Source organism: Drosophila ficusphila, unplaced genomic scaffold, assembly GCF_018152265.1.
Source record: "Drosophila ficusphila isolate 14025-0441.05 unplaced genomic scaffold, ASM1815226v1 contig_470, whole genome shotgun sequence".
NCBI lineage: Eukaryota > Metazoa > Arthropoda > Insecta > Diptera > Drosophilidae > Drosophila > Drosophila ficusphila.
The window spans coordinates 3,559,899-3,586,752 of NW_025064389.1; the positions used below are offsets into that span (position 1 = coordinate 3,559,899).

Genomic DNA, 26,854 nt, shown 5'->3' on the forward strand with positions numbered 1-26,854 from the left:
TTTTAACTAGCGATAGTAAATACATATATACAAAGAACAGGCAGGCAGTCTGCGGCCATGCCTTCAGCGAGCGAGTACAAAATCGAAAAAAAAAACTAAAAAAGAAGCTGCTTGCCGTGGATAAAGGGTAGCGATAAGCAAAAAGAGTTGAAAAGAAGTAAGCATTTACAATTAATCAAAGAGTTGCCACGTAGGGCAAATAGAAAAAAATTAAATTTACGTTAAGATTTGAAATTAAGTGATTTGAGTTAGGCTGCGGCATGACCGAACAGACATAATAATTCACAAATCTTTTGATTTTATTTGCTGTTGTTGGCGAATTAAAATAATATACATTTTTTATTATATATTTTGGTGTTAAAGTTTTATTCTTGAAGCTCAATTTTTTTTACAAGACACTTTACTTATAACCAATCCAGATCGATCGCGAACCAAATTAATTCATTAAACTTTAATACAAGACACTATACTTAAAAATTTCATTGACCGATCGCGGAGTTAATCTTCATTGCATTACGCAATGACGGTGTCTATTATCTGCAAAATTTTCTCGCTATGAGCGACTAGATCAATTGTTAACTTTTTTATGCCAGTTAACAGTCGATCAACTTTTACATATTTATTTAACATATTAATTCATGATGACTTTGTTTAAATTAAACGACTGGTTTCTTTATCTCGGCTAAAAGCTTTTTTTTTCAATTTTTTGAACTTAAATTTTTGTTTTAACAGATACGAGGTGTATTCAAAAAGGATCGCGAATTTTGATTTTTCGCGGGTTACCTCGTATCGAATTTTGATTTTGGATCACATTTTGTTCTATTAAGATAGTGTTGATTCTGTCAAGTAGCATTTTTTCAAAATTTGTTTATAGAATTGGTAACAGGCTGATTGGTCCATATGAGCTGCAATTTTATGACATTTTGGGATTGCTGAAATCTGAGCAACTTTCCACGTCGAAGGGAAAATGTCTCTTTTAAACCAAATCGTATTGTCTGGCAGCTCTTTTAGTGTTTTACCACTGATTTGATCAAAACCCGGTGTCTTTTTGTCTTTGACTTTTGATATTTGTTCTCTTATTTCGTATATCGTCGTTTTCCTGATTGCACAGTTGGGCTTAGGTAAATGTGATGGAAGCTCAATGTTTTGGTTGTCCATACTGTTTGTAAAAATATCCTCAAAGTGTTCTGCCAGTGTGTCAGCTTTTTCTTTGTTTGTTCTTGCCCATGAGTTTTTCTTTGGGTTTATTGGATGTTTATGTGTGGTTGCTTTTGTCAGTTTTTTAGTTGCTTTCCATAGGGAGTAGTTTGTGGATGTCGTTGTTCCCAGATTTTCCAGCTGTCTCCTAATTTGGCTTTTGTTGTACTCTTGTAGCGTTTGTTTGAGATCTTTTGTTGCACGGTTTAGCTTGGTGTTGTCAGTTGGGTGCTTGTTGGACTGCCATATTTTTCTTAGTTGGCGTTCATGTTTGACTATGTCTTTTATGTGAGATGGAGTCGATTGTCACAGAGCTTTAATTATGTTGTCGTTTAAGTGCATTATGGCAGAGTCTAGATCTTCGTTTGTTTTTAGAGAGGCCATGGTATCCATGTTGTTAAGTAATATCTCCCTGAATAGGTAGGTTCCAGTTCGTTTTGTGGTTGTGGCTCGGAGTGTTGCTTGTCAGGTCTGGTGTGCTTTTTATGGTTACAAGGATTGGTGAGTGGTCTGAAGATAGGTCCAGGCTTGACTTTATTATTATGTTTTGGTGTGTCAAGTTTTTGGTAATGCAAAAGTCAATCAAGTCGGGAAGTTTTTTTGTGTCAGTTTGCCAGTAAGTTGGCTCTCCTGTACTTATTGTACGGCTATTATTGGCTTTGATAGCTTCGTATAGTTGTCTTCCCTTTGCATTTGTCAGACGCGATCCCCAAAATGGCATGCTTGACGTTATAGTCTCCTCCCGTCAGGTATCGATTCCCAAGCAATTTTAGGTAGTCAAGGTATTGTTCTTTAGAGTTATTAAATTTGGGTGGACAGTAAACAGCCGATATGTTTAGTTGTCCCGATTGGTTCGAGATTGATATTGTCGTTGCTTGTATGTTTGCAGCCTTATAGCATTCTACCTCTACACATTTTAGGTCATTTTTGATTATAATCGCTGTGCCTCCATGGGCTTTGTTGTCTGGGTGGTTTGTGAAGAATATGTTATAGTTAAGAATGCTGATGTATGTTTTGTCTGAGGCGTGGGTCTCTGAGATGAGCATTATGTCAATCTGGTTTTCTTGTAGGAAGTTCTTTATTTCTAGGATATGGCGCGATTGTTCATTTGCATTCCAGATTGCGATTCAAATTATTGTTTGTCAAGCTTGGATACAAGTATAGTAACTATGTTCATAATGCTTGACATCTGTGCAATCAGTTGTTTCATAAGTGTCTTCAGCTCTTGAATGTCCTCTTGTTGTTGGTTATTGTTTGTGTTTGTTGGGAAGAACGGCTCGATCAATCCACAGTGGAGTGTGAGAGAACAATGCCCATAAAAAGTTCCGATTTCTCTGAAGATGGTTCTCAACCTATAATTCCACCTAACCAGCTTAATGTCCTCCCACAAGAGGTTTCTAAGACAGAACTACCGGCTCAAATTGTCACCGCAGGTCCACAGCCTGCAGTGGCAAAACCCCTCATAGTGATTCCACAAATGAATCAAATATTTGTTTCTCGGCTCCACCCTGATCTCACATCATTTGATGTCTCGTCTTATATCAAAGACAAAATAAATGCCGATAAAGTGAAGGTGGAAAAATTTAACTTTTCATATGGTAAAAACATCTCATCTTTCAACATAAGTTTTCCTGACGATTTTTTTAGCACCATATGCTCGAGCGATTTTTGGCCCGCTAAAATAGTGGTTTAGGAGTTCGTAGCAAAAATAAAAAAGAAAGGCCCTGTGGGTTCAAAACTCCCCAGCCGGGACCAACATACCGCGTCGTCTTTAGCTCCTCCCCCAAAAAACTAACCACTAATTTCCTAATTAGCTATCAGAATTTAAGAGGTTTGCGTCGCAAGCTAACCAGATTGTATACTGATAGCTTTTCGTTTGCATCCCAAGATATAGTTTTATGTTTATAGAGACCTAGTTAAAGCCGGAGATCATTAGCTTCGAAGTTTTTCCCGGTAAGTACAAAATATATAGGCATGACCATCCCTCTAGACGGGGAGGGAGCGTCCTTTTTGCAGTGGACGCTAACCTCACGTCAGAAAAATTTTTGACAGAAGATTTTTTGACCTTGAAATTAGATTTCCGATCTTGAGGACTATATAAGACACCTATCAGTTATAAAGTTAAATTCGAATTCTTTGTCCGATAGGGAACAGTTGGTAGTTCTAGGAGATTTTATTATACCTGAAACTACGTGGTCCTCGGATGATCATTCCAATGCTTGAATTTATTTAATTTATTGACGGTGTACTTGACATACCTCTGTGTCAGGTAAAATACGTTCGAAACACATTGGATCGATTACTTGATTTGTGCCTTGTCTCAAATTCTGAAACTGTATTTCTCTCCAGAGCAACACCACTTATGCTGCCTGAAGATCCGTATCATCCTGTTTTCGAGGTGACTATCGACACTGGAATAACAGTAAAAATAATGCTATAAAGGCAGCCAAGCAAACTCATTGTTTTCGGAGGACTAAGTTTCTGAGACTTAATCTTCTTATATCTGGCAATAACTGGTCTGATCTCTACTCCTGTCATAATATGGAAGACGCCATTACAATTTTTTATTCGGCAATCAAATCGTTTTTTAACTCGTGTGTTCCGCTATATATCCCATCAACATCCAATAAATCACCTTGGTTTAGCAAGGAGTTGTCACACCTTAGGAATTTAAAGTCCAGACTTTATAAAAAATATAAGGTTTCAGGTTGTGAGTCTGTTTTTGGAAAATACATAAGAGCTCGGTCAAACTTTACCGTGCTAAACGCTCAGTGTTACAAAAATTATTTAGGCCGTTGCCTCTCTCTTCATATTTCGAACATGGTTAATAAGGCTAGGGAAATGCTTGGATTTATTAAACGATGGTCGAAGGAATTTGAGGATCCTTACGTTACCGAGGCTTTATTTATATCGTTGGTCCGGCCAATCCTTAAGTATGGGGCACCCGTTTGGAGTCCTCAATACGGAGTACATGCTGATTGCATAGAATCAGTCCAAAAAAACTTTTTAATTTTTGCCCTACGCCGCCTAAACTGGAATGCAAACCTATTCCTACCCTCCTATTCTAATAGATTGCTCCTTATTATCTTGCCCTCCCTAACTAACCGAAGAACGATGCTTAGTACTTTCTTTATTCCTAATCTTATACGTGGTGGAACTACTAGTGGGACTACGCGCGTAAAAAAAAAAAAGAAATATCTCCGACCCCGGTTTTTTAGAATTAGGGCACCACATGCGACTCTGTTTTTCGGCCAGGATTGCGTTTTAACGAAAAGGCATCGTTCTTCTTATTTTGATTCTTAAATGATTTCTTTTTTCGGCTTTCACGTTCTTTTTATACCCTTGCAGAGCAAAAGGGCACGTCTGTCCGTCTGTCCCCCTGTCTGTTTTATGTAAACTAGTCTCTCAGTTTTAAAGCTATCTTGCTGAAACTTTACCAAAAGTTGTGTAGTTATTGCACGCAGTATATAAGTCGGAACGGGCCGGATCGGCCGACTATAGCGGTTAGCTCCAATGCGAGAAAATGAAATAAAAAATTCTTACGGCGTTGTTTTTGATCAGATCGACTTGATTTCTTCCAGATTAAATTGGGTTAAATTTTATTAAAATCTCACAACTCTATAATATAGCTGCCATACAAAATATCGAAAAATATATACCTATATAAATAATGGAAAAAAAAACTTATAACATCGTTGTTTTTAATTCCACGAGCATGATTTTCAATATACGGAGTTTTTTAACAACCCTGGAATCTAGAAAAAAATTTCATTAAAATCCGACAACTTTATCATTTAGCTGTCATAGAAAAGATCGAAAAATCTATATAGAAATAACGGAAATAACATTATGACATTGTTGTTTTTCATCAGACAAGCCAAATTTTTTTAAAGAGTTTTCTTACGACTCTTGATTAACGAATTAAATTTCATAAAAATCGGACGACTATATCATATAGTTGCCATATGAACAATAGTCAAAAATATATAAAAATAATACAAAAATCGTCATAGCTTCGATGATGTTTAGCCTTTATGTATTTTGTTTGACATACGACAATTGATGACTGCAAGGGTATAAAAGCTTCGGCTTGCCCAAGCTAGGTTCCATTCTTGTTCAACTTTGTTTGCGTTTCGAGCAAGATCGCCGATGGTCAGTTGGTATCTGGGCTTGGTGAATCACTCCGTGTTTTAATTCCTAATTGGAATCTAGCTTCTAGCTTTGAGAACAACCCTTTTGATAAAAATGCTCTTTGGTATTGTTTTGTGGATGTAGCGCCAACTTAGGCTTTCTTGCCTTTGGTAAAAAAATTACATGACAATTTTTTTGGCAGCACAATAAAAATAGGCAAAATATGATTATGACTTTAAAAATTTTAAGCTCGAAATACACACCAAGAAATTTATACATTTTGTAAACCTTATACGTTTTAAATCTAATATAGCGATAATTACAAATTTTAAGTCTTTTTTGAGTGTTGTCAAACTCAATGGTATCTTTCGCAGTTATAACTTTATACTTGACCTTTTTGGGTTCGTGAGGGATTTGTAAACAGTCAATCTAGGTCAACGGAGTGCTGGCTCTTTTGAAGGAATATAATTTTCCATACACCAGTTACGCTTTAATTTGAACTTCGAATTAAAGCAGTTCTGGAAAAAAGTTCGACCACGGTACTAGAGATTTGGTAAATATTAATTAGAGCTTAGGCTTTTAGAAAACTTATCGGCCAAGCCTTTTTAACCGAAGTTCTCAGATAGATGATTCAAATACTTGAAAAATACTAAAAAAAAAAGTAGGTCGAGTTGCCAATTTCCTAAAATAAACTTTGGTGAACTTTTTGCCAGGTCTTCGCACAAAGATTAAGAAATGTATTTACTTAAAGTGTAAATAAGCAAATTCAAAACCAAAAAACAAGAAGGGAAGCTATTGCTTCGGCTTGCAGTCATCAAATATGTCGATCACAATGCATAAGGGCTAAACAACATCGAAACTATGACGATTTTTCTAGTCATTTTCCATATTTTCGACTATTGTAGAAAACGCCATCTGGAAGAAATCAAATCGATCTGATCCAAAACAACGGCGTCAGAATTTTTCATTTCATTCTCTTGTATGGGAGCTATCCGATATAGTCGGCCGGTCTGGCCCGTTCCAACTTACATATATACTGCGTGCAATAACTACACATATTTTAGGAAAGTTTCAGAGAGATAGCTTCAAAACTGAGAGACTAGACGGACGGAAAGACGGACAGACGGACAGATGGACAGACGGACAGACGGACAGACGTATTTCAATTCAGATCGTGATGCTGGTCATTAATAGATATACTTTATGGGGTCTGAGGTGTCTCCTTCATTGAGTTGCAAACTTCTGACTAAAATTAAAATACCTTTTACTTTGAAAGGGTATAATAAACAATGGACGGAAAACACAAAACTATCGCAAAAATGTTTGACGCTTTCATAAAACTATTGGTCTCTGTCAGGTTTTACTGACATAATGGAGCAAAATTGGTTCCAAAAAAGTTGTCAACATAAATACTCAATTTTTTCTCGTTATGGAAAAGCATTGTGGAATCTTCTATTTATTCATATATCTCGCAATCATTTTTATAATGTATGTTCCTTATTTCTGCCGATTTTCCAATGCAAAAACAAAACAATTTTTTTTACATATGTTGGTCTTTTTTTTCATTTTATGAATGTTTTGCTCTTGCGTAAATAACGTTTATACGACCTTGGCAAAGTGTGGTGTATGAAAAAAGTATGTCGAGCTCCCTGTAAAGACCAAAAGACATGGTACAAAAAAAGGAGTGCTGGCTCCATTTTTTATAATAATTAAGAATTTGTAATAATAACGTTTTTAAATTGTAACGCAAATAGAAATATGTATATCTTTATAGTGGCGTACGCCAGAGAGGGGCTTCAGCACAAAAAAAAACCAATTGTGGCATTTAACATATGCAAATCTTGCGTACACCACTGTTAAGATATATTAAATCGCAACACACGTTTGTCACACTAAGTATGATTTAAAGAAACGGATGAAAACACTTTCATTAATATATTTTTGGAGGTCTAATTATTTCAAAATGCAAATGTATTTCTATTTAGAGCGCAGAAGTTGGGATGCGAAGCATTGTTATGTTGGATGAGCAAGGAGGTAAGAAAATTTAAAAAATACGCGTTTATTGGTTAAATGTTATTATATTTGAATAGTAAAAGTTCTAAAAAATAGGAAGTACAAGTTAAAATTCCATATTTATTTTATGTTAAGCGTAAATGGAGTGGTACTATATTCTTATCAGACGCCAAAGGTTGCAACTAAATTGTTAAGCTGGTAGAGATAACATTTTTGTTCTTATTTGATTTTTCAAAAAGTGTTTTTTAAAACAATCTAAAATCTTAAGTTTAGAGTGCTTCCGAATCCGTGTCTGAGTAAGACGTGAGACGTTAAGCTAAAATCTGCAAAACTATGGCTATTTAAAAACGCAAACCATTTTTTTTTTTGTCAAAAAAAGTAGTCAGTGTAGTAGATTCTATAGAAAACTGTATATTAAAAGGTTCATAGAAGTGATTAATAAGATTCAAAATTATTTGAAACTAAAGAAACAAAATTTTAAATTTCTTAGACATCGATTAATAAATCCAGGAACTCCCCTTGCCTTACTAAGTGAGGACGGCAAGATCGTCAACAAGCGTTACTCTTTCCAAGGTGTTCGATGACATCATAATTCAATACTAATTTTAATTTTATTATTTTTTTTTAGTTAATTGTGTATTTATTTAGTGCAGAATCTGTACAGCAAATTAAAGTACTTAAAATGTCACAAATGAGAAAAATAAACCAAACCTCAGCATTAAAATGAGGATTATATTATATATTAGGTTGTCAAAAAAGTCTTGCGGTATTTTCGCTAGTTGGCGCTGAAAGCGCGTAGTTCTTGTTTTATTCGTCGCATCAGGTCATACTATACCTTTTTGGAAAGCTCATTTCACGCGCTAAGACGTGTTTGATTGATTGTCTTTTCTTTTAAGTCGTTCGTTCGTTATAGCGTCGCAATCATGGAGCAAAATAAAGAGAAAATACGGCATATTTTACAGTACTACTACGATAAAGGCAAAAATGCACCTCAAGCCGCCAATAAAATTTGTGCAGTTTATGGACCCGATACAGTTTCCATTTCCACCGTACAACGATGGTTTCAACGTTTTCATTCTGGTGTAGAGGTGGTCGAAGATGCGCCACGCTCGTCGAAAATTGCGATAAAATCGCTGAATTGGTCGAAAGAGACCGGCATAGTAGCAGCCGTAGCATCGGTCAAGAGCTGGGCATGAGTCGTCAAACCGTTATTAACCGTTTAAAGAAGCTTGAAGTTACTAAGAAGCTCGATGTATGGGTGCCACACGAATTGACGCGAAAAAACATCTTTGACCGTATCGACGCATGCGAATCGCTTCTAAATCGCAACAAAATCGACCCGTTTTTGAAGAGTATGGTGACTGGCGATGAAAAGTGGGTCACTTACGATAACGTAAGGCGCAAACGGTCGTGGTCGAAAAGCGGTGAAGCGGCCCAGACGGTGGCCAAGCCTGGTTTGACGGCCAGGAAGGTTCTTCTGTGTGTTTGGTGGGATTGGCAGGGAATAATCCACTATGAGCTGCTCCCCTATGGCCAAACGCTCAATTCGGACCTGTACTGCCAACAACTGGATCGCTTGAGGACAGCACTCATGCAGAAGAGGCCATCTTTGATCAACAGAGGCCGAATTGTCTTCCACCAGGACAACGCCAGGCTACACACATCTTTAGTGACGCGCCAGAAGCTCCGGGAGCTCGGATGGGAGGTTCTTTTGCATCCACCGTATAGTCCGGATCTCGCACCAAGTGATTTCCACCTGTTTCTGTCCATGGCGAACGCGCTTGGTAGTCTGAAGTTGGCCACAAGAGAGTCCTGTGAAAATTGGCTCTTAGAGTTTTTTGCCAATAGGGAAGCGAGCTTCTATAAGAGGGGCATTATAAAGTTGGCATCTTGTTGGGAACGCGTCATCGAACAAAACGGCGCATATTTGACTTGAATCGCATTATTGTAACCAATTTTATGAACAATTGAAAATTCAATAAAAATACCGCAAGACTTTTTTGACAACCTAATATAGTATGTTAGCCTTATTGGTTCTTTATCGTCTTGGCAAAGCCTTGCCTTTTAATACACCTCAAAGGTCTCGCTGGGAATAGGTTCCTAGCTAGTAATTTGCGGTGTCTTCTTAATCTATCTCTGTATCGGCTTGTGAGTCTTGTGTATTAATCTGTTCTTTGACAGTGTATAGATTTAGGTCTCTGTGAAGTGTCGTGCCACGTACATACCAGGGACAGTCGGTAATAGTACGTAGAAACCGATTCCGCAACACTTGTATCCGTTTGTAGTTCGATTTGGCTGCGATCTCCCAAATTTGGATATCATAAAGCCAGATTGGCAGGATACAGTATGCATACAAGGTGTGTGTCAAAAGTTTCCGAACTTTTCAAAAAGAAAAAAAACTACAAAATAGTTTGGAATGAAACTTTGCATTTATTCAAAATAGTCTCCCTCTCAATACAACGATTTGCACGATTTAAAAGTGATTCGAATGAGTGTTTTAGCTCGTCAACCGGGATGGCCTTGAGTATGTCGGTCGTCGCCTTTTCAATGGACTTTATGTCATCAAAATATCTTCCTTTCATTGCCAATTTTAATTTTCCGAATAGGAAAAGTCACACGGAGCTAAATCAGGTGAATATGGTGAGTGGTTGACGGTAAGAATGTGATTTTTTGTTAAAAAATCGGTCTGAATGCGAAGCGCCTTTTCGTGCTCTTTGAGTGTGTGTGGAACAAACCGTGCACAAACCTTCCGCATACCCAAATGCTCAATCAAAATGCGATGAATAGACTTATAGGATATCTCCAACTCCATTTCCATGTATCTCAACGAAGATTTTGGTTCTTTTTTGACAAAATCACGAACAATTTGAATGTTTTCATCAATAACAGCACTTTTCGGACGGCCCGAACGTTCGTCGTCTTCCAGGCTTTCACGACCATTTTTAAAACGATTAAACCACTCGTAAGTTGAGGTACGGGATAGACAATCATCACCATAAACTTGTTTCATCAATTTATGAGTCTCGGTGAAAGTTTTACCGAGTTTAAAACAAAACTTAATAACCGCTCTTTGCTCCATGATTTTTCGTCGACCAACTAACACAAGGTACTGTCACTTAAAACGCAATAATTCCAATTCAACTGTTCCAAATGTCTTGAAATTTGGAGGGAAAATCGGTGAATAATGTATCTTTCAAACGCATATACTCACACAAAGATGGCGGCACCAGAAAATGCCCTGCCAGAAAAGTTCGGAAACTTTTGACACACACCTTGTATACTGCTCTCTTGCATCTCAGCGGCAAAGTGCTCCTTCTGTGTGTATGCCAACGCAGTTGCTGAATTTCTGAGTTGCATTTCTTGACTGTTGCTTTTAGATGTGGTCCGAACATAAGGTGCTTATCCAGTGCGATACCAAGATATTTTGCTTGCGACGGCTGCTCCAGAGTGACTGCCTCTAGCTGGATTTCAGGGGTGTTGGATACAAGTCTCTTTAGTGTAAAGCCCCTGCTTCGTTCGTTATTTTTTGCGGATTGATTTTCATATTCCATCGTTTACATAAAGCAGCAAGATATTTTTAGGTATCCGGAATTTGGAATTGTAGATGACTGCGATGTCATCTGCATACGTTGCAATCAGAGCTTTGGAAGGAGCTACCATGTGATGTCTGTTTGGGCTTGGTATATCAACAGTATACAACGAGTAGAGGAGCGGACCAAGCACACTGCCCTGTGGTACTCCTGCTTTCATTCGAAAGTTATCAGAGATTATATTCCTAACTCTGACCTTAAGGGGGGGGTAAGGTTTTAAACATTTTTTTTTTATATATTTTTTTTTTATTTTTTTCTGAATGATTAATATGTCGAGAACATTGTGTAAAAATTTTGAGTCAATTAAAGTCAAACTAACGGAGTTACAGCGTTTTAAACAACCGTATTTGGGCGTATTTTCACGTATAAAAATACTTTGAATCGATTTTGCCGAACACGCTATTTTCAAAGTCGGTGCCCCTCATAACTTCAAAACTACTGCACCGATCCTTTTGAAATTTTGAACACTACTTCTGTACATATTTTACGAGGTAACGCTGTCGAGTTTTTTTTTTTTTTTTGTTCATAATTTTGATTTTGCAATGACAAATTAACCGATTTTTTCCCAAAAAATTGTGTTTTTCACTTCAAAGTCTTCGAAAAAATTAAAAAATTGGAATTTTCAAAAAACCTTCACAGCGTTACCTGGGGCGAACTATTATCTAACGAATGAACTTTCATTTTTTGATTTCGTATGATCCAGCACCGAGTTATGAGGGGCACCGCAATTCAACTTTTTTGGCGACACGTTCGGACAATTGCTACCATTGCCATATTTTTTAATATTTTTTTGTAAAAATTTGATAAAACATTCTTCTAATGTCATACTTTAATATACCGTTGGTTGAATAAATAAATTTTATCTGTGTCGTCAGGAAAAAAATCACAAAAACATGGCTTTTTTTCGCATGATTTGACCTTACCCCCCCCTTAAACTCACGTCCATCAAGGTATGATTTTAGATTTCCAAATCTATGGACTTGTTCAACAGTGCCGTGTCCTCCACGAAAGCGAAATTGGTGGTCTGGCAAGATATTGCAATGAGCCTTCGGTTTGGTATGAGTCTCTCCCACAACTTAGACAGGGAAGATAAGAGACTTATTGGACGGTATGACTCAGGATCTGCCTCTGGTTTACCGGGCTTGTGGATCATCAGAATCGCAGCCAATTTCCATTGCTTTGGAAACACTTGAAAACTAATAATAGCATCAAAAATTAATGTTATATATGGGATCGCTCTTGTGGGCAAAGCCTTTAACGTTGCATTACAGATCCTATCAATAGATGGAGCTTTATTTTTTGGTAAGGATTGATTGAATTTAGATATTTCCCCAACCCTTATCGGCTTAACAGGCAGCGACATCTCCAGTGGAGTCTCCAAACTCAGATGGGTCTCTCTATTTTGATCAAACGAAGATAAGTTATAAGGAGTGAAGCGATCTTCTAGATGTTGACCGAATGCATTGGTTGCTCCACTTCATTTTGTGCAAGTTCACCTCCAGGACGTCGAACAGGAACCTGTCTATGGGGCTGTCGTTTAAGCGATTTTGTGCACCTCTACAGTGAGTAGTTTGTATCAACTGTGTAGTCCATGGAGGACAATTTTTGATCGAAAAAGCCGCTTCGTAGTCTTCTTAAAACGGTTTGTAGTTGTTTTGCTGCCCTGTTCCACATAATTCGGTCCTCAGGATCCTGAGAACGAATTGCTCTTCTTCGAAGGCGCCCTTTTGTTATTATTAATTCTTTAGCTTCCCTTGTAAAAGCAACACCATAGTTTATAGGTCGATAATCGGGTTCCGGTGGCTTTGAAGAAGTAGCAGCCATATATATATTATATTATTAGTTAGAATTTCGACAGCATTCTCAATGTCTTCTCTAGAGTCCAGGGTAGAATTTAGTTAGATGGAGTTATCAAGAAAAACCGAGGGCTTGGTCTGATATTGATACCATTTGTTAGAAGTTTAACAATAAGGGCTAAGTGATCCGACTCCAAATCCCGGCAAATGTTTATTAGAGAATCCAGAATTTCATGGTATAATGCAAAATCAATGCTAGTAGCCGTGTGACTAGAAACATAAGGATATCTAGTTGGTGAACCAGTGGCAAGAATTTTAGCCCCTCTGGCTGAAATGGATTCGACTATATTCACGCCTTCTGGGTGAAATATAAATGTCGCCCCACAACCAATGTCGAGCATTCCAGTCACCTCCAACAAAGTACCTCTGGCCACAAGAAGCGAGTAAGTCAGTGAAATGCCTTTCTTCGATTATGTGCCTTGGAGGACAGTATATTGCGCTTACTACGATGTAACCCAAGCCTGTCGCAACTTTGATGGAAGACATTTGAATGTTTTGTGTTTCGATAACACGTTGTGGGAAATGATTGAGAGAGCTTCTCATCACCAATACCGACGCCGTGATTAAGTCGTGATGGTTTATAAGCTGGATGGAAGGAATAACCGAAAATTTTGACAGCTTCACCTCGATTGAGCCTTATTTCACTTAAAAGTAGGATATCAACGCTGTTGTTGTGTACGAAGAATTCAACTTCTTTGGCATTTCCTGAAATGCCATTGACATTCCAGATAAGGGTCTTGGGTGTATTCATTTTGAGGCTGAAACGTTGTTATGGAGCTGGAGTACTGCTTTGCCCCCAGTATTGCTTTATACAGTTGGCCAATTCAAAAACCGTATTTGCAAGTCTTTCAAGTCGTAGACTGTTCTGCTTTTTTTGTTTTTGTTGTTTTTGCTGCTGTTGCTGTAACCACAAAAAGAATTGCTGCTGCTGCTGTTGCTGAAGTTGTTGTTGCCATTTCATTAACTGCTGTTGTTGTTGCTCCAATATTGACTGAACGTCAAGCACATATTGTTGTTGTGGTTGAACAATAGTTTCCTTCGGATTCTGTACTCGTGGCTACGCTTGTAGATCATGTAGACGGCGTTGGGCATGTACATTTCCACTTCTTACAATTGAGGCATAAGATTGGCCTATACTACTGCTGGCAGGAGTACTAGGCATTTGCTGAGTTAGTTGCTGTCGAGTTGACTGTTGTTGCTGACGTTTTTGTAGATCCATAAATCGTCTAAGGTAATCTTGATACCACTAACAACCCTTGTAGCTTGCCGTATAATTACCTCCACAGTGCATACATGTAGGCGGTTGATCTTGGGGAAGTACACATTGCTTTGTATAGTGATCTTCGCCACAGAGAGCACAATTAGGATGTCGAGGGCAATACTTCACTGTGTGGCCAAATGCTTGGCGTTGAACAATTTCAGATGTTTTACGCATCCTTTCTATCCTCACTCGTTGGCGGCAAAGTTTTACTGTGTCATACATATATAGCATTAATTGGTGGTTTCTTCCTCTTGCTCGTCAGATGTTTTAGGCTAACCTTCAACTTGGTAACAGCATCATTAAATGGAGTAGAAAAAATTTTAGAATTATCATTAAGAGTTGGAGAGACAATACCACTGGGTATTGGGGATGCATTGCCAGATGAGCGTTGGGTGTAATAAACATTACTTTTATCAATACTCGCGGAAGAGCGAACACTGCTGATTGCCGCAGTTGATGCCGTTGCCAGCGTTGTGGTTATGGTAATAGTGCTCGGAGTTTTAGAGCACAGTAGCCGTTGGGCACTGATGATCTCTGTCCTTATCTCAGAAGGTAATTTACCAGCTATTTCGTGCATTTAGAGAGAGTTAGAATAAAGATTTCCATCCAGGGGTAATGGATGTGCGGCTGCGCGCGGAGTGATTGGTGACCGTCTACAGATGAGTATTTATAGTTGTACGTCTGCATTAAACAGCGTCCAATTAGCACACGAAGCGCGCGCAAAAGAAAATTTTGAAATCCACTTGCTTTGCTTTTGGTATTTCTATCCACTGCACCACCGAATTTCATCAAGAGCCTCTTTGCAATTTTGTAAAATAAAATATTTTTAAATTCCTACTAAGTAGCTATTTTGACGTGTGGCGGCGGCCCTGCTCGATCGGTACACGTTAATATACACCCCATTTAATTATTATTATTTTTATAAATAACTTTGTTTAAAGCTGTTTAATAATTTAAATTCCTTGCCAACTTGTTCTACTTAATTACCCCCCACTGTAGGTAATCATAATTTTGTATTTTGAATTCGCCTTACGTACTCTTACACACATGTACATATCCCTCTTTGTAATCTCGAAATTAAACATTGAAATCAGTGTATATTCGAGATCGAAACAACTCGGACGTTTTACTCTGATAACTCTGCATTTGGGCAGAGTCTGCACACAAGGTATATTCACTTAGCGTATAGGTGACATTATGCGGATTGACCCGTCAAAACGACATCAGCTGGCACTTAGTGTTTTTTTATATTCCTAGTTTTATTTAGTTAAATTAGAACAAAAGCTTTTTTGATGTACCAGATAGTATATAACAAGTTATGGCTCTGATATAACTGACATTGGAAAGAACTATCACCTATAACACTGTGCGACAAAAAAATGTTTGAGTTGATTTTTTCTTATTTTTCACTTCTACTAGTCAAAATAAGAATACAAGTTTTTGGATTTGTTAATATCAATAGCCAATCAGCTTCTACGCACACTCAAAGGTCCCAAAAACGCGTGTTTTTGCATATTTCACAGCCTTATAATACCATATTGGGAAAATATTTTTTCACCGTTATAAGCGTTTTATGCAAGTTCAATATCTATTAATTAAAATATATTAAGCAAATATACCGTTAGGCTTTTATAACAATGCTTTAAAATTTTTTTCTCCCAGCTCTATACTCTGGGCGACTTCGTATGGAACTTATTACGCGAGGATACCTCTGAAAAAGCCAAAAAAATCAGAAAAAAATTTCACTTTAAAAAAAAATAATAGTTTATTGGAAGTAAAAAAAAAAATAATATTTTGTGTTAAATATTTTCATAATAATAATTTCATAAAATTTATCATAAAAAAAGAAATCCTATCACTTAGAAGGTGGCATAAATATTTTTGTGCATAACTTATGCCCCTTAACCGAAAACAATCAAAAAAGTAACTCAAACAAACATTTCGTTAAATTTTGTCGCATAGTGTAATGGATAGTATAGTTTTACACGATAGTCATAATAACTCTTTTTGAGCATTCTGGTTTTACCAAACTTAAATCTATAAAACGACTAGCGATACAAACCTACAATTTGAGTTATACAAATGTTTCTATAAAATTATTTAAGATGGAAAGATGGGAAAGTCAAAGTTAATAAACCCATGCACATACAAATTTCAATATAACAGTTAAATGGCGTTGTAGTTCCAAACTAAAAGATATTTCTGTGTACTACACTGTGCGACAAAAAAATGTTTAAGTTGATTTTTTCTTATTTTTCACTTCTACTAATCAAAATAAGAATATAAGTTTGTGGATTTGTTAATATCAATAGCCAATCAGCTTTTACGCACACTCAAATGTCCCAAAAACGCGCGCTTTTGCATATTTCACAGCCTTATAATCACATATTGGGAAAATATTTTTTCACCGTTATAAGCGTTCATGCAAGTTCAATATCTATTAATTAAAATGTATTAAGCAAATATACCGTTAGGCTTTTATAACAATGCTTTAAAATTTTTTTCTCCCAGCTCTTTACTATGGGCGACCTTGTATGGAACTTGTTACCCGAGAATACCTATGAAAAAGCGAAAAAAAAATCAGGAAAAAAAATCACTTAAAAAAAAATAATAGTTTATTGGAAGTAAAAAAAAAATAATATTTTGTGTTAATTATTTTCATAATAATAATTTCATAAAATTTACCATGAAAAAAGAAATCGTATCACTTAAAAGGTGGCATAAATATTTTTGTGCATAATTTATGCACCTTAACCGAAAACAATCAAAAAAGTAACTTAAACAAAGATTTTGTTAAATTTTGTCGCACAGTGCTATCGTTACTAATAATTTAATTAGCACTTAATTTTTGTTTATATTAACGTAGCATAATAAAATAACATAACTGTCAAAAAAAGAGGCGAAAATAGCTTCGGCGAGCCAATGCTTACCTATATACACTTTCATTTATTACGAATGTCAAGCAAAGTGCATAAAGGCTTATCATCTTCGATGACATGAGTCGTCCGATTTTAATGAAGTGTAATTTAAAATATAAGAGTCGTTAGTAAACTCTTTATTCCAAAAATTCTGCTTCTATAAATAACGAAGATAGAAATTTGACCCATTATCTAATATATAAAATTCTCGTGTCACAGTTTTTGTGACCTTACTCCTCCGAAACGGCTATACCGATTCTCATGAAACGTCCAACGTCTATTTTTCATCCTTTTAAATCGTGTTCGACATACCAAAAATCGCATATAAAGTGATTTTCTACCTCATCACACTGACAAAAACACGCTACCATAGCATTTTAAATCAATTTAAACTGGGGAAAAAATCCTTCATCATTAAGTAAAATCATTAATTCTATTTATGAGTGTTCTGTCCAGTGAGCTATGCCAAGAAAACGCAAAGCGGGTACTTTGAGCCGTGATACAAGTAGATCTCGATACATGCGAAATAGAAGATCCGAAAGAATAGCGCAATTGCATCAAGAAGAGCCAGAAGTTACACGAGCTGAACGCAATGAAGTCAGAAGATTACAACAACGACAACGGCGTGGGTCACAGTCAATAGAGGTAGAACAAATGACCATCAACGACAACAGGCACATCGAGCATTTATATATAATTCATTACTGCGTCTAGCATTCCAGTATGAGCCCGATACTAAGTATTATGCTCACTCAAAAGTGGTAATTGGTACTATGGACAAGGAATGTCCGCATTGTCATGCTCTGAAATTTAAAAATGAGCCAGCTGGGATGTGTTGCGCGTCAGGAAAAGTGCAACTACCAGAAATTGAAACACCACCTGAACCATTGAACGGCTTACTTATCTGCACGGATCCAGATTCTAACGTGTTCCTGAAGTCAATTCGAACATTTAATTCATGCTTTCAAATGACACCGTTCGAAGCAACAGAAATAGTTCGAAATATTAATGCATATTAAATGGTCAAAACTACAATTCTACATTCAAAATTAGAGGCCAAGTTTATTATAAAATGGGCTCACTGCTGCCAATGCCAAATGAATAACATAAATTCTTACAAATCTACTTTATGGGCGGAGAGGATTCCGGAAGCGCACTTGCCAATCGCGTGAATGCACGTTACGATTATAATAACCTGGATTCATTTTATGCCAGACGCATCGTCATATGACGAATATTAGCGGATATTGGAGAGCGTCATAAACGTTGTTTTGCTTGAGGCGTTGAACAGGACATTGAAAGATATTAAAAACAACGACAAACTATTTGGCGGAACTCTGTTGGTCCTTTCAGGTGATTTCAGGCAAACACTTCCAGTCATTCCACGTTCAACATACGCTGATGAGATCAACGCTTGCCTAAAATCATCTCCATTGTGGCGTAATGTTGAAAAATACAGCTAAAAGTAAATATGCGCGTTCAAATGCTTCGAGATCCATCCGCTGAAACATTTTCAAAACAACTCTTAGATATCGGTGATTTTTGATTTTTGCACAATCGCTAATTCGCAAGATACTCTAATTGAACAAATATTTCCCGATTTACACTCACAGTACATAAATCATGAGTGGCTTGCAGATAGAGCAATTTTAGCGGCAAAAAATGTAGACGTTGACAGTTTAAATCAAAAGATACAAATGTTGTTGCCAGGAAACTTGGTATCATATAAATCTATTGATACAGTTTGGAACGACAGCGAAGCAATAAATTTTCCAACAGAGTTTTTGAACTCACTGGATTCGCAAGGCATGCCAACGCATAATTTAAAATTAAAGGTTGGATCTCCAATTATCCTACTTCGAAATTTGAACCCGCCCCGACTGTGCAACGGTACGCGATTAGTCATTAAAAAATTAATGAACAACGTGATCGAAGCCAGCATTTTAAATGGAAAGTTCAGAGGTGAAAATATACTAGTACCAAGAATTCCTATTATACTTGATGCGCCAATTCAATTCAAACGAATTCAGTTTCCGATTAGATTGGCATTTGAAATTACTATCAACAAATCCCAAGGTCAAACGATGTCTATTTGTGGCTTAGATTTAAGAACACCATGTTTTTCACACGGACAATTATACGTGGCATGCTCTCGAGTGAGTAAACCATCCAGTTTGTTTATATTAGCAAAAGATGGACTCACAAAAAATATTGTTCACGCTATAGCATTAAGAGACTGATATTATTTAATCTAATATATAAAATTCTCGTGTCACAGTTTTTGTGTCCAGTCTCTGCCGTTAGGTCGATGTTAAGGAGAGTGTTTTAATTGCAGGGTGTTTGAAAGGTGTAGGCATTGTCGACGTTCCGCTTTACAACATTTTAGTGGCTTTAGTTTTTAGTAGGAAGATTCTAAATGTAAAGTGAATATTATGTCCCATTATAACCTTGCATTATGAACCTCAGTCAGAAGTTTGAAACGGTGTAAAAGAGACACCCCAGACCCCAGTAAAATAAGTTTTTTTTTATTAATATTGTGATTAGACGTACAGGTTCAAGGGAAGACTAAGCAGAAGAAGAAGTTTTGAGGAAAACGCCACGAGCGCTTTCACGCCTAGAAACCGCAACAATTTGTGGCGTCTCATTTAACAATAATTTGTATGATGTATTTGGATTCTACTAACGAATTCAGAAAGGATAAGTCAGCAAAAAAGTAAAACACGAATACGGTTCCATCAGTAAAAAGTGAATTTCGAGTAATAAGTGAAACACGAGAAATACCAACACGAAGGTATGATCGCGGCCCGTCGTACTCTTGGTCGGTCTCGTGGCGAGGGTTACGTCGTGATGTGACAAGCCTCGAAGGACGAGTATTTCAACTGTACGTGTATCGAAATACGTATGCGTTGTAAACTATACGGAACCTGCTAGAGTCTAAGAGCAGCAGAATCACTAGAGCCAGAGGCCACACAGCACAGTACGCAGTAGTAGACGCTAGGGTGGAACGTTCGTCGAACGATCGCCGAGGGAACTTGCACACACAGAGAGAGAGAGTAACTCGGGATTTTTTCCCGAGTCTGTTTGTTTTTATTTTCCAGCCAGGCGGGATGAACACATACACAACTCCGTAGCTAGCAGAATAAAGCAAGAAAAAAATAATAATAATTACATTGTTATGAATTAAAAGTTTGATAATTATTGTTAAGTATTGGAAAAACGCAGATTGTGGTCCACATGTTTTAAATGGAGCTTAAAGTGTCAGGCTTTAACTAAGTTTCTATAAACACTACAATGACGACGATGAAGGTTTTGGGTTATTTTTGATCTGTGGCGTTCTCCTAGTAGGCTTGCCTCATATATCCCTCTTCTGTGCTTAGATAATCTTTGATGTGTGTGTCTGGCCATGCCAAAATATGGCTCCGGTTCTCGTAACGGAAGTTTTGCCCCTTGTTTGGCCAGCGTGTCTGCTAATTCGTTCCCGGATATTTTTTTATGTCTTGGGATCCGTCTTAGCGGCCATTCCATTACCCTCAGAAGTAACTCTTAATAGGTTAGCTTCTCTCTGCAGATCTATTACGCAGTGGAGCGTAGTAAGCTCCATGAGAATTTCCAGTGCCGTGGAGGGACAGGTCCTCGTTGCTCTTGTCATACATACGCACGCCAATCTTTGCAGCTTTTGTAGTTGTTTCTGTGCGGTAATGAGCTGCGCTCTTTTACCTCAAGCGACTGCACCATATGTGAGTATTGGCCTTACAGTAATAATATAGAGCCATCTCTCCATGTTTTGTCTGCAATTTTTCGACAGGTGAAGAGCGCTTACAGGCACTTGTCTTAGCAGCTTAGCAGGGCACCATTTCACTTTCTAGTTGTTGCATCAATATTCCTTCTAATGAGGGCCGCTAAGAGAGCATCATGTGACACATTGTCAAAGGCTCCCTCTATATCTAGAAAGGCGCAGATTGCAAAACGAAGTTAAGCTGATAGGTCTAAAGGACTTGGGGTTGGTGATATCTTTCCTCCCAACTTTGCTAGGGTACTCATCATTAGTTTCCTTAAGCGGGATGGTGAGATGTCATCAAGACCTGGTGACTTAAATGGTTGGAACTGGTTGGCAATTGCCCAGTCCCTTGTACTTAGTCTAGGGGTCTCAGAGTGGACACTACCTCCATTGGGGTGGACGCATCCTCCACCAAAGGTGAGCTCCCAAGGAAATCTGAAATGTGAAAATGAAAGAGTAATGCTATTTTATCCCTATCATCGGAAGTGTAGGTTTTATTACCTTTATTTAGGGCTATATTACTGTCGGGTCATCCAGCCGCAGCAGATATTCCGATTCTCTTAATGCTAGCTCTTAGCTTATCTGCATAATTACCATCGCCCTCTCTCTCTCTTTATCTTTCTATTCGCTCTCTCTCGTTGCTTGTTGGTTTATACTTTGGGTCAGCAATCGGTTGATCCGCGTCTTGATTCAATTCAATTGTATTACTTCTTTTCGATCTCGCGGAACATTTATAACTCATTTTCGTCGAAATAAAATCGCTGCTACAGAATTCGAAAACAAAATTTTCTTCGTGCATAATTACTTCAACAGCTAATAAAAAAGCTTATTAGCTCAACAATTACTTTCTGGTATAATTTTGGCCATAGCTTTGTGCAATCTTACCATTTCCTGCGCTGTGCTGATTGCCTCACAGAAGTCTCTATAGTTCTTCCATTTGGCTTTCCTGATCTCTTTGTTGTATAGCGTCAGGCTTTGCCTATATTGTCCCAAGTTTTGCTCGCTCGTTTTTGATCTATTGAAGAGCCGGCGGAGACCTGAACCTATGCCAGTTTGTTTCCTGAGGGTTGAAATCTATTTCAAACCTAATGATTAGGTGGTCCGCCATTGATACCTCTGGCGGCACATGCAAAATTTTAATATGCAGTCCTAGGGACCTGCTCGACAGAGTGTTTAATACCTCTTCTCTCACCCTAGTGACAAAAGTCGGTGTACAACCAACCTTACAGATTTCTAGGCTACTATTGATAAAAAATTATATGAGCTGCTCACCTCTGTTGTTGACATCAGTGCTTCCCCATAACACATGATGTGCATTGGCGTTACAACCTTTTATCAGGGGCATCTTCTTTTGTTTGCAGCAATCCACTAGCCTAATGATTTCTCGCGGTGGGCATGCTGCATTCCCAGCTAAATACGCCGAGGCTATAGGCATTGCTGGTGTTGTGCCTGTGCCGCTCAGCACAACCACGACACAGTCTCCATTTAGGAATTCTGAAAAGATATTATAATTGATACCTTTTCTTGTTAATATGCATGCTCTTGGGTGTATACCCCTTTGGTAGCATATTACCATTGAGGCACTTAAATTAATTGGTTACACCACGGCTCCTGTATAAGCGCTAGCCCTGAGGCAACACCTGGGGGGACATGGGATTATCATCCCCCAGATCCATGCTGACGATGGAAGCCTTGCAAGAAGCTAGCTTTACATTCCGTAGAGCTGCCAGAGGACACTTCCTCCGATGTGGCCTGCTTTTTGAAACCACTGACCGAGGCGGACCCAAATCTAAAGTTGAGCTGATGCCCTTTAGAGATGACCTCGTCTCGGTTGCTGATCTACTCCGATTACGAAGAGTGTCCCGCCTTCATCATTTCTTCGGACCTTCCAGGCATCTATATCCATCTTTTTCTAGCACCCCACATCGTGAGGAGTTCCTCATTAGTTGTTTCCGCACTTCGTGGACAGAAGACCGTGACGTTGTAATCCGCGGGAATGACGCCCTTCAAAGTTCTCAGTTATGGCGCCACGGCACGGGTAAAGCATTACGTAGTAAGCCATTTGAAATTCTGATGGCAAAGACGAAAGGAGGAGTATGGTTTTTTGGTTTTTAGGGCTCAGGAGAGCTCTTCAATGGGAGTCAATTTCCATAAAATATTCTTTATTTTCTGCTCTTCATTCTCTAGTATAGCAAATATGCCCTCAGGCCAGAAAGTGTTTGAGTACAGAGTTCCAAAATGCGCATCAGGAATCTTAACTATTAACGGTGATACTTTTCTACCATAAGAACATTTGAGTTTTTCAACCTTGAAATCATCACCTTGGACTTTTTTACGGATATATAGTAAGCTGAAATATTCAGAGACGAAGGTCTGGGGCGATACAAATAAACATGTTTTAATTTTAGCACCCGAACACATGTAAAAATATTTAGGTACAACTAATGTAACCATCTTTGCTACTGCTGAACTAGTGTCGGCACTAGCAGTACTATCTGGTAATACGGTGGTTGAGACTAGCAGCAAGGGGAGGCTGGCTGATCACTATTAGCGTCTTGTCTAAGACTAGCTCTGTTAAAATACGGCTAAACGGCCAAAAGCACATCTAGTCCGAAAAGCTGGTTTTTATGCTCCACACATTTATCGCGAAGGCCACTCCTTTTATCGATTCTGTCTCAAGCCAAGTAAGAATATCGAAAATTTTTATCATGATATATTTTATCACAAGTTTGAAAAGGATTTCCTTGTCATCGGGCAAGATAACTTTCTCGTAAATTTGTAGTGAATAGAAAGACATTTTTAAATGATTGCGGACTACTGTGAAAATGTAGCGAATAATAATCTTTATAGTCAAGAAATTTGAAAATGAGTGAGAAAGGGTGACAGAGCAGAAGCGTAACACAGAGTAACTCTGATGATAGATGTTTAGAAAAGGAGAAGTCCGTAAGAGCATTTGCTGCTCCAAGAGCGGAAACGAAAAAAAAGGATGCAATAAAAACAACAAATGCAAACCAAGCACCAACTAAGCGAACATGATATCGATTATGACAAAGTTAATTGCACTGAAAACAATTTTGTGTTGTGACACCCTAGAGTTGACGTCTGGGAAATAACTCGCGAGCCGGATTTGGACTAACCGATCTTGAACTGAAAACATAGAGTTGCTTAATTTCAAACTTTAGTCTTTTGGCAAGGTTACGGTGCTGTTTGTTTAAAAAGTCGAAACGTTTTGGCCACCGAAAGCTAAGGCTTCTTTAGCTCCTTAAATCCCTTGTAATATTACGACCCGGGCAGGTGCTAAATTTCTTATAAGAATTTAGGAAATCTTCATAAAAAAACAAGGATATCCGCCCTTGCGAACTACTTTCCAAATCAACTTACATCATCCCTTAGATCAGCTAACTAGGAGGGTATATTACTATCTAGAGAATGTCAAACGGCATTATTCTATATTAATATAATATAACATTTTGTCGCAATGTTTTAAAATGTTTCCCGGCTTAAAAATTAAGATAATAAATCAAAATACTTTGAAAGGTAATAAAAAAATTTTCATCGAAAGGATTACGCCTTCCGAGTTCTGCTTGCCGTTTTAAGCCTTATTTACGCCGTTGACTTTAAATTGCCCGATTTAGTGCAATGAGTTCCCTTTTATTTGATTTTAAGTCGTTCAGAAAAGCGCGAAACCTTTAATATACGGGTTTGATTTTAATTAGTTTGCACTGTTTTGTTATTTTTTTAACGAATTTTTGAAGTGAAACTTCTTTAGGCGCGTTATGGATTTTCGGGGACGGAGTAAAACCGATTCATGACCGTCACAAAAAAGCGAGTTCAGCGCGTTCATACAAAGTTGAGAGCGTAAAAATCTAAAAATAGAATGCGGTTGCGTGGTTTACCTCCATATTTAGGATTTTCACCTAACTGAATTGTAATCCAACAATTAACATTTATGTAATCAATATATTAAATTAACACTTATGATAATATCAACTTTAATTACATTAATTTTTTATTTACGAATTTGTTATTCAGCTTTTATAGTAAATTATTATTAATTATAACTTTTTTATATCTAATTATAACTTTCTTTTCAATTTTTGGATTATTCTTAATTTCTTTATTTTTTTTATATTTTAAGGCTTTAAGTTAATTAAACTAATAGCCTTCAAAGTTGTAAATATAAGATATTCCTTTAAGCCTTAGTAAAATTGTACTCCCTGAAAATTGCAGTTTGATGTCATTATTGACTATAAGACCCATAATTTATTGATTAAGAAGAATATTTCTTATAAATAGATTTACAATCTAGCACCTAAACTTCAGCCAATTAATCTAAAATAATCGCGACAATAAATATTTTCTACAAATCATAACGATGTTAAAACTTTATATTTTATTTTTGGAGCTTGAGCTGGAATAGTAGGGTATTATAATTTCAGTCAGAAGTTTGCAACGCAGTGAAGGAGACACCCCAGACCCCATAAAGTATATATGTATATTCTTGATCAGCATCACCTTCTGAATCGAAATATGTACATATGTACGTCTGTCCGTCTGTCTGTCTGTCCTCCTGTCGCTTTCTATGTAAACTAGTCTCACAGTTCTAAAGCTATCGTGTTGAAACTTTTCCAAAAGTTGTGTAGTTATTGCACGCAGTATATAAGTCGGAACGGGCCGGATCGGCCGACTATATAGGATAGCTCCCATATGAGAGATTGAAAAAAAAAAATCTCACTCCGTTGTTTTTGATCAGATCGACTTGATTTCTTTCAGATGGCGTTTTATAACTACTATTGAATTCTGGTTTAAATTTGATCGAAATCGGATAATTCTATCATATAGCTGCCATAGGAGAGATCAAAAAAATATATATAGAATTAATGGAAATTAATTGATAACGTCATTGTTTTTCATCACACGACTATGATTTTTTGAGTATCAAGTTTTTTAACTAGCCTTGATTTATAAAAAAAAATTTCAAAAAAATCGGACAACTATATCATATAGCTGCCATAGGAAAGATCGAAAAATCTATATAGAATTAACGGAAATAAAATGATAACATCGTTATTTCTTCCTTCCTTTCTTTCTTTCTTGTTCGAGCTGAATTAGGTCACCCAGGAACTTTAATTGGTGATGACCAAATTTATAATTTAATTGTTACTGCTCATGCTATTTTTCTTTTTGCTTTTGGTCTTTACCAGCGACAGGCTGCTGACTGCAAAGTGGAGCTGGTGTTCAAAGATTAATGCGACAGCCATTGAATATTTATTGGTTGTTACTTTGCATATAATTTGTGGGCCGGGGTGGCATTGGTTTCCTTGCAGGAGGGCAAAATTTAAATGTGGAACCTGTCAGGCTGTTGACTCTGCGGATTTAATTTGTCAGAGTGCGCAAATACGAAATTAATTTGCCCGGCTAACCAGGAAGGCTGTCAAGATACTTGTTCAGTTTGCGGCCAAGACAAATGGCGTCTGCTATTGAAATATTAAAAATTTCTTTTTGTCCTAGTCCGTGCGGTAAATCGCTAATTTCAGCTGTTTTTTAGGGATGCATACGCTAGAAAAATTACCAAATCGTAACCCGTGCGTAATCGGTATTACAAGCAGTTTTGCACTTAAAATGCCAAAATTTACGGGTTTACGGACAAAAAGCACCGTATGTATCACTTGCGGTAAATACGAGATGACACTCGTTTATAGAAGATGCTTGGTCAATGCTTCGACTGCAACTTCTGATTTTTACAAAAGCAGAAGCAATTGCTTATTTTAGAATGTTACACACAGTCGAGGCACCGAATAGCTTAAGTTTTGCGACTTCTGCTAATTCGACTACAGTTTTTTTAAACACTGCTTTGGAAACCATGGAGAAAGTGCGCCAAGAAATGGAGAAAGCGCAGAAATTTCTAGAAGCTTTGCAACGACAGATCGACGGCGTCAGTTCTGGAAGCAACGCCAGTGGCGCCAAAACCAACAATTCGGCAAATTTATACAGCAAGATAGAGCGAGATGGCAAGAAATGTAACGGTTCCGAGAATTTCGAGAAAATGCAAGAACGGAAGGCGCAGACAAATGGCGACAAAAATAGCGAAGATGAAGACAAGTTAAAGC

General features: G+C 37.5%; 1 protein-coding gene across 2 annotated transcripts in view; it reads left to right on the forward strand.

Moving 5' to 3' along the window:
• The window catches only part of LOC108086994 (synaptosomal-associated protein 25), a 194,143-nt gene that overhangs the window by 77,786 nt on the left and 89,503 nt on the right, over positions 1 to 26,854 (forward strand). Inside the window, exon 4 of one of the 2 annotated variants that reach the window (XM_043208554.1) lies at positions 7,314 to 7,362. The exons of the other annotated variant lie outside the window; for it this stretch is intronic. Within the exon in view, the coding sequence (XP_043064489.1) occupies positions 7,314 to 7,362 (49 nt within the window). The remainder of the gene's footprint in view (positions 1 to 7,313; positions 7,363 to 26,854) is intronic. 2 annotated transcript variants of the gene reach the window in all.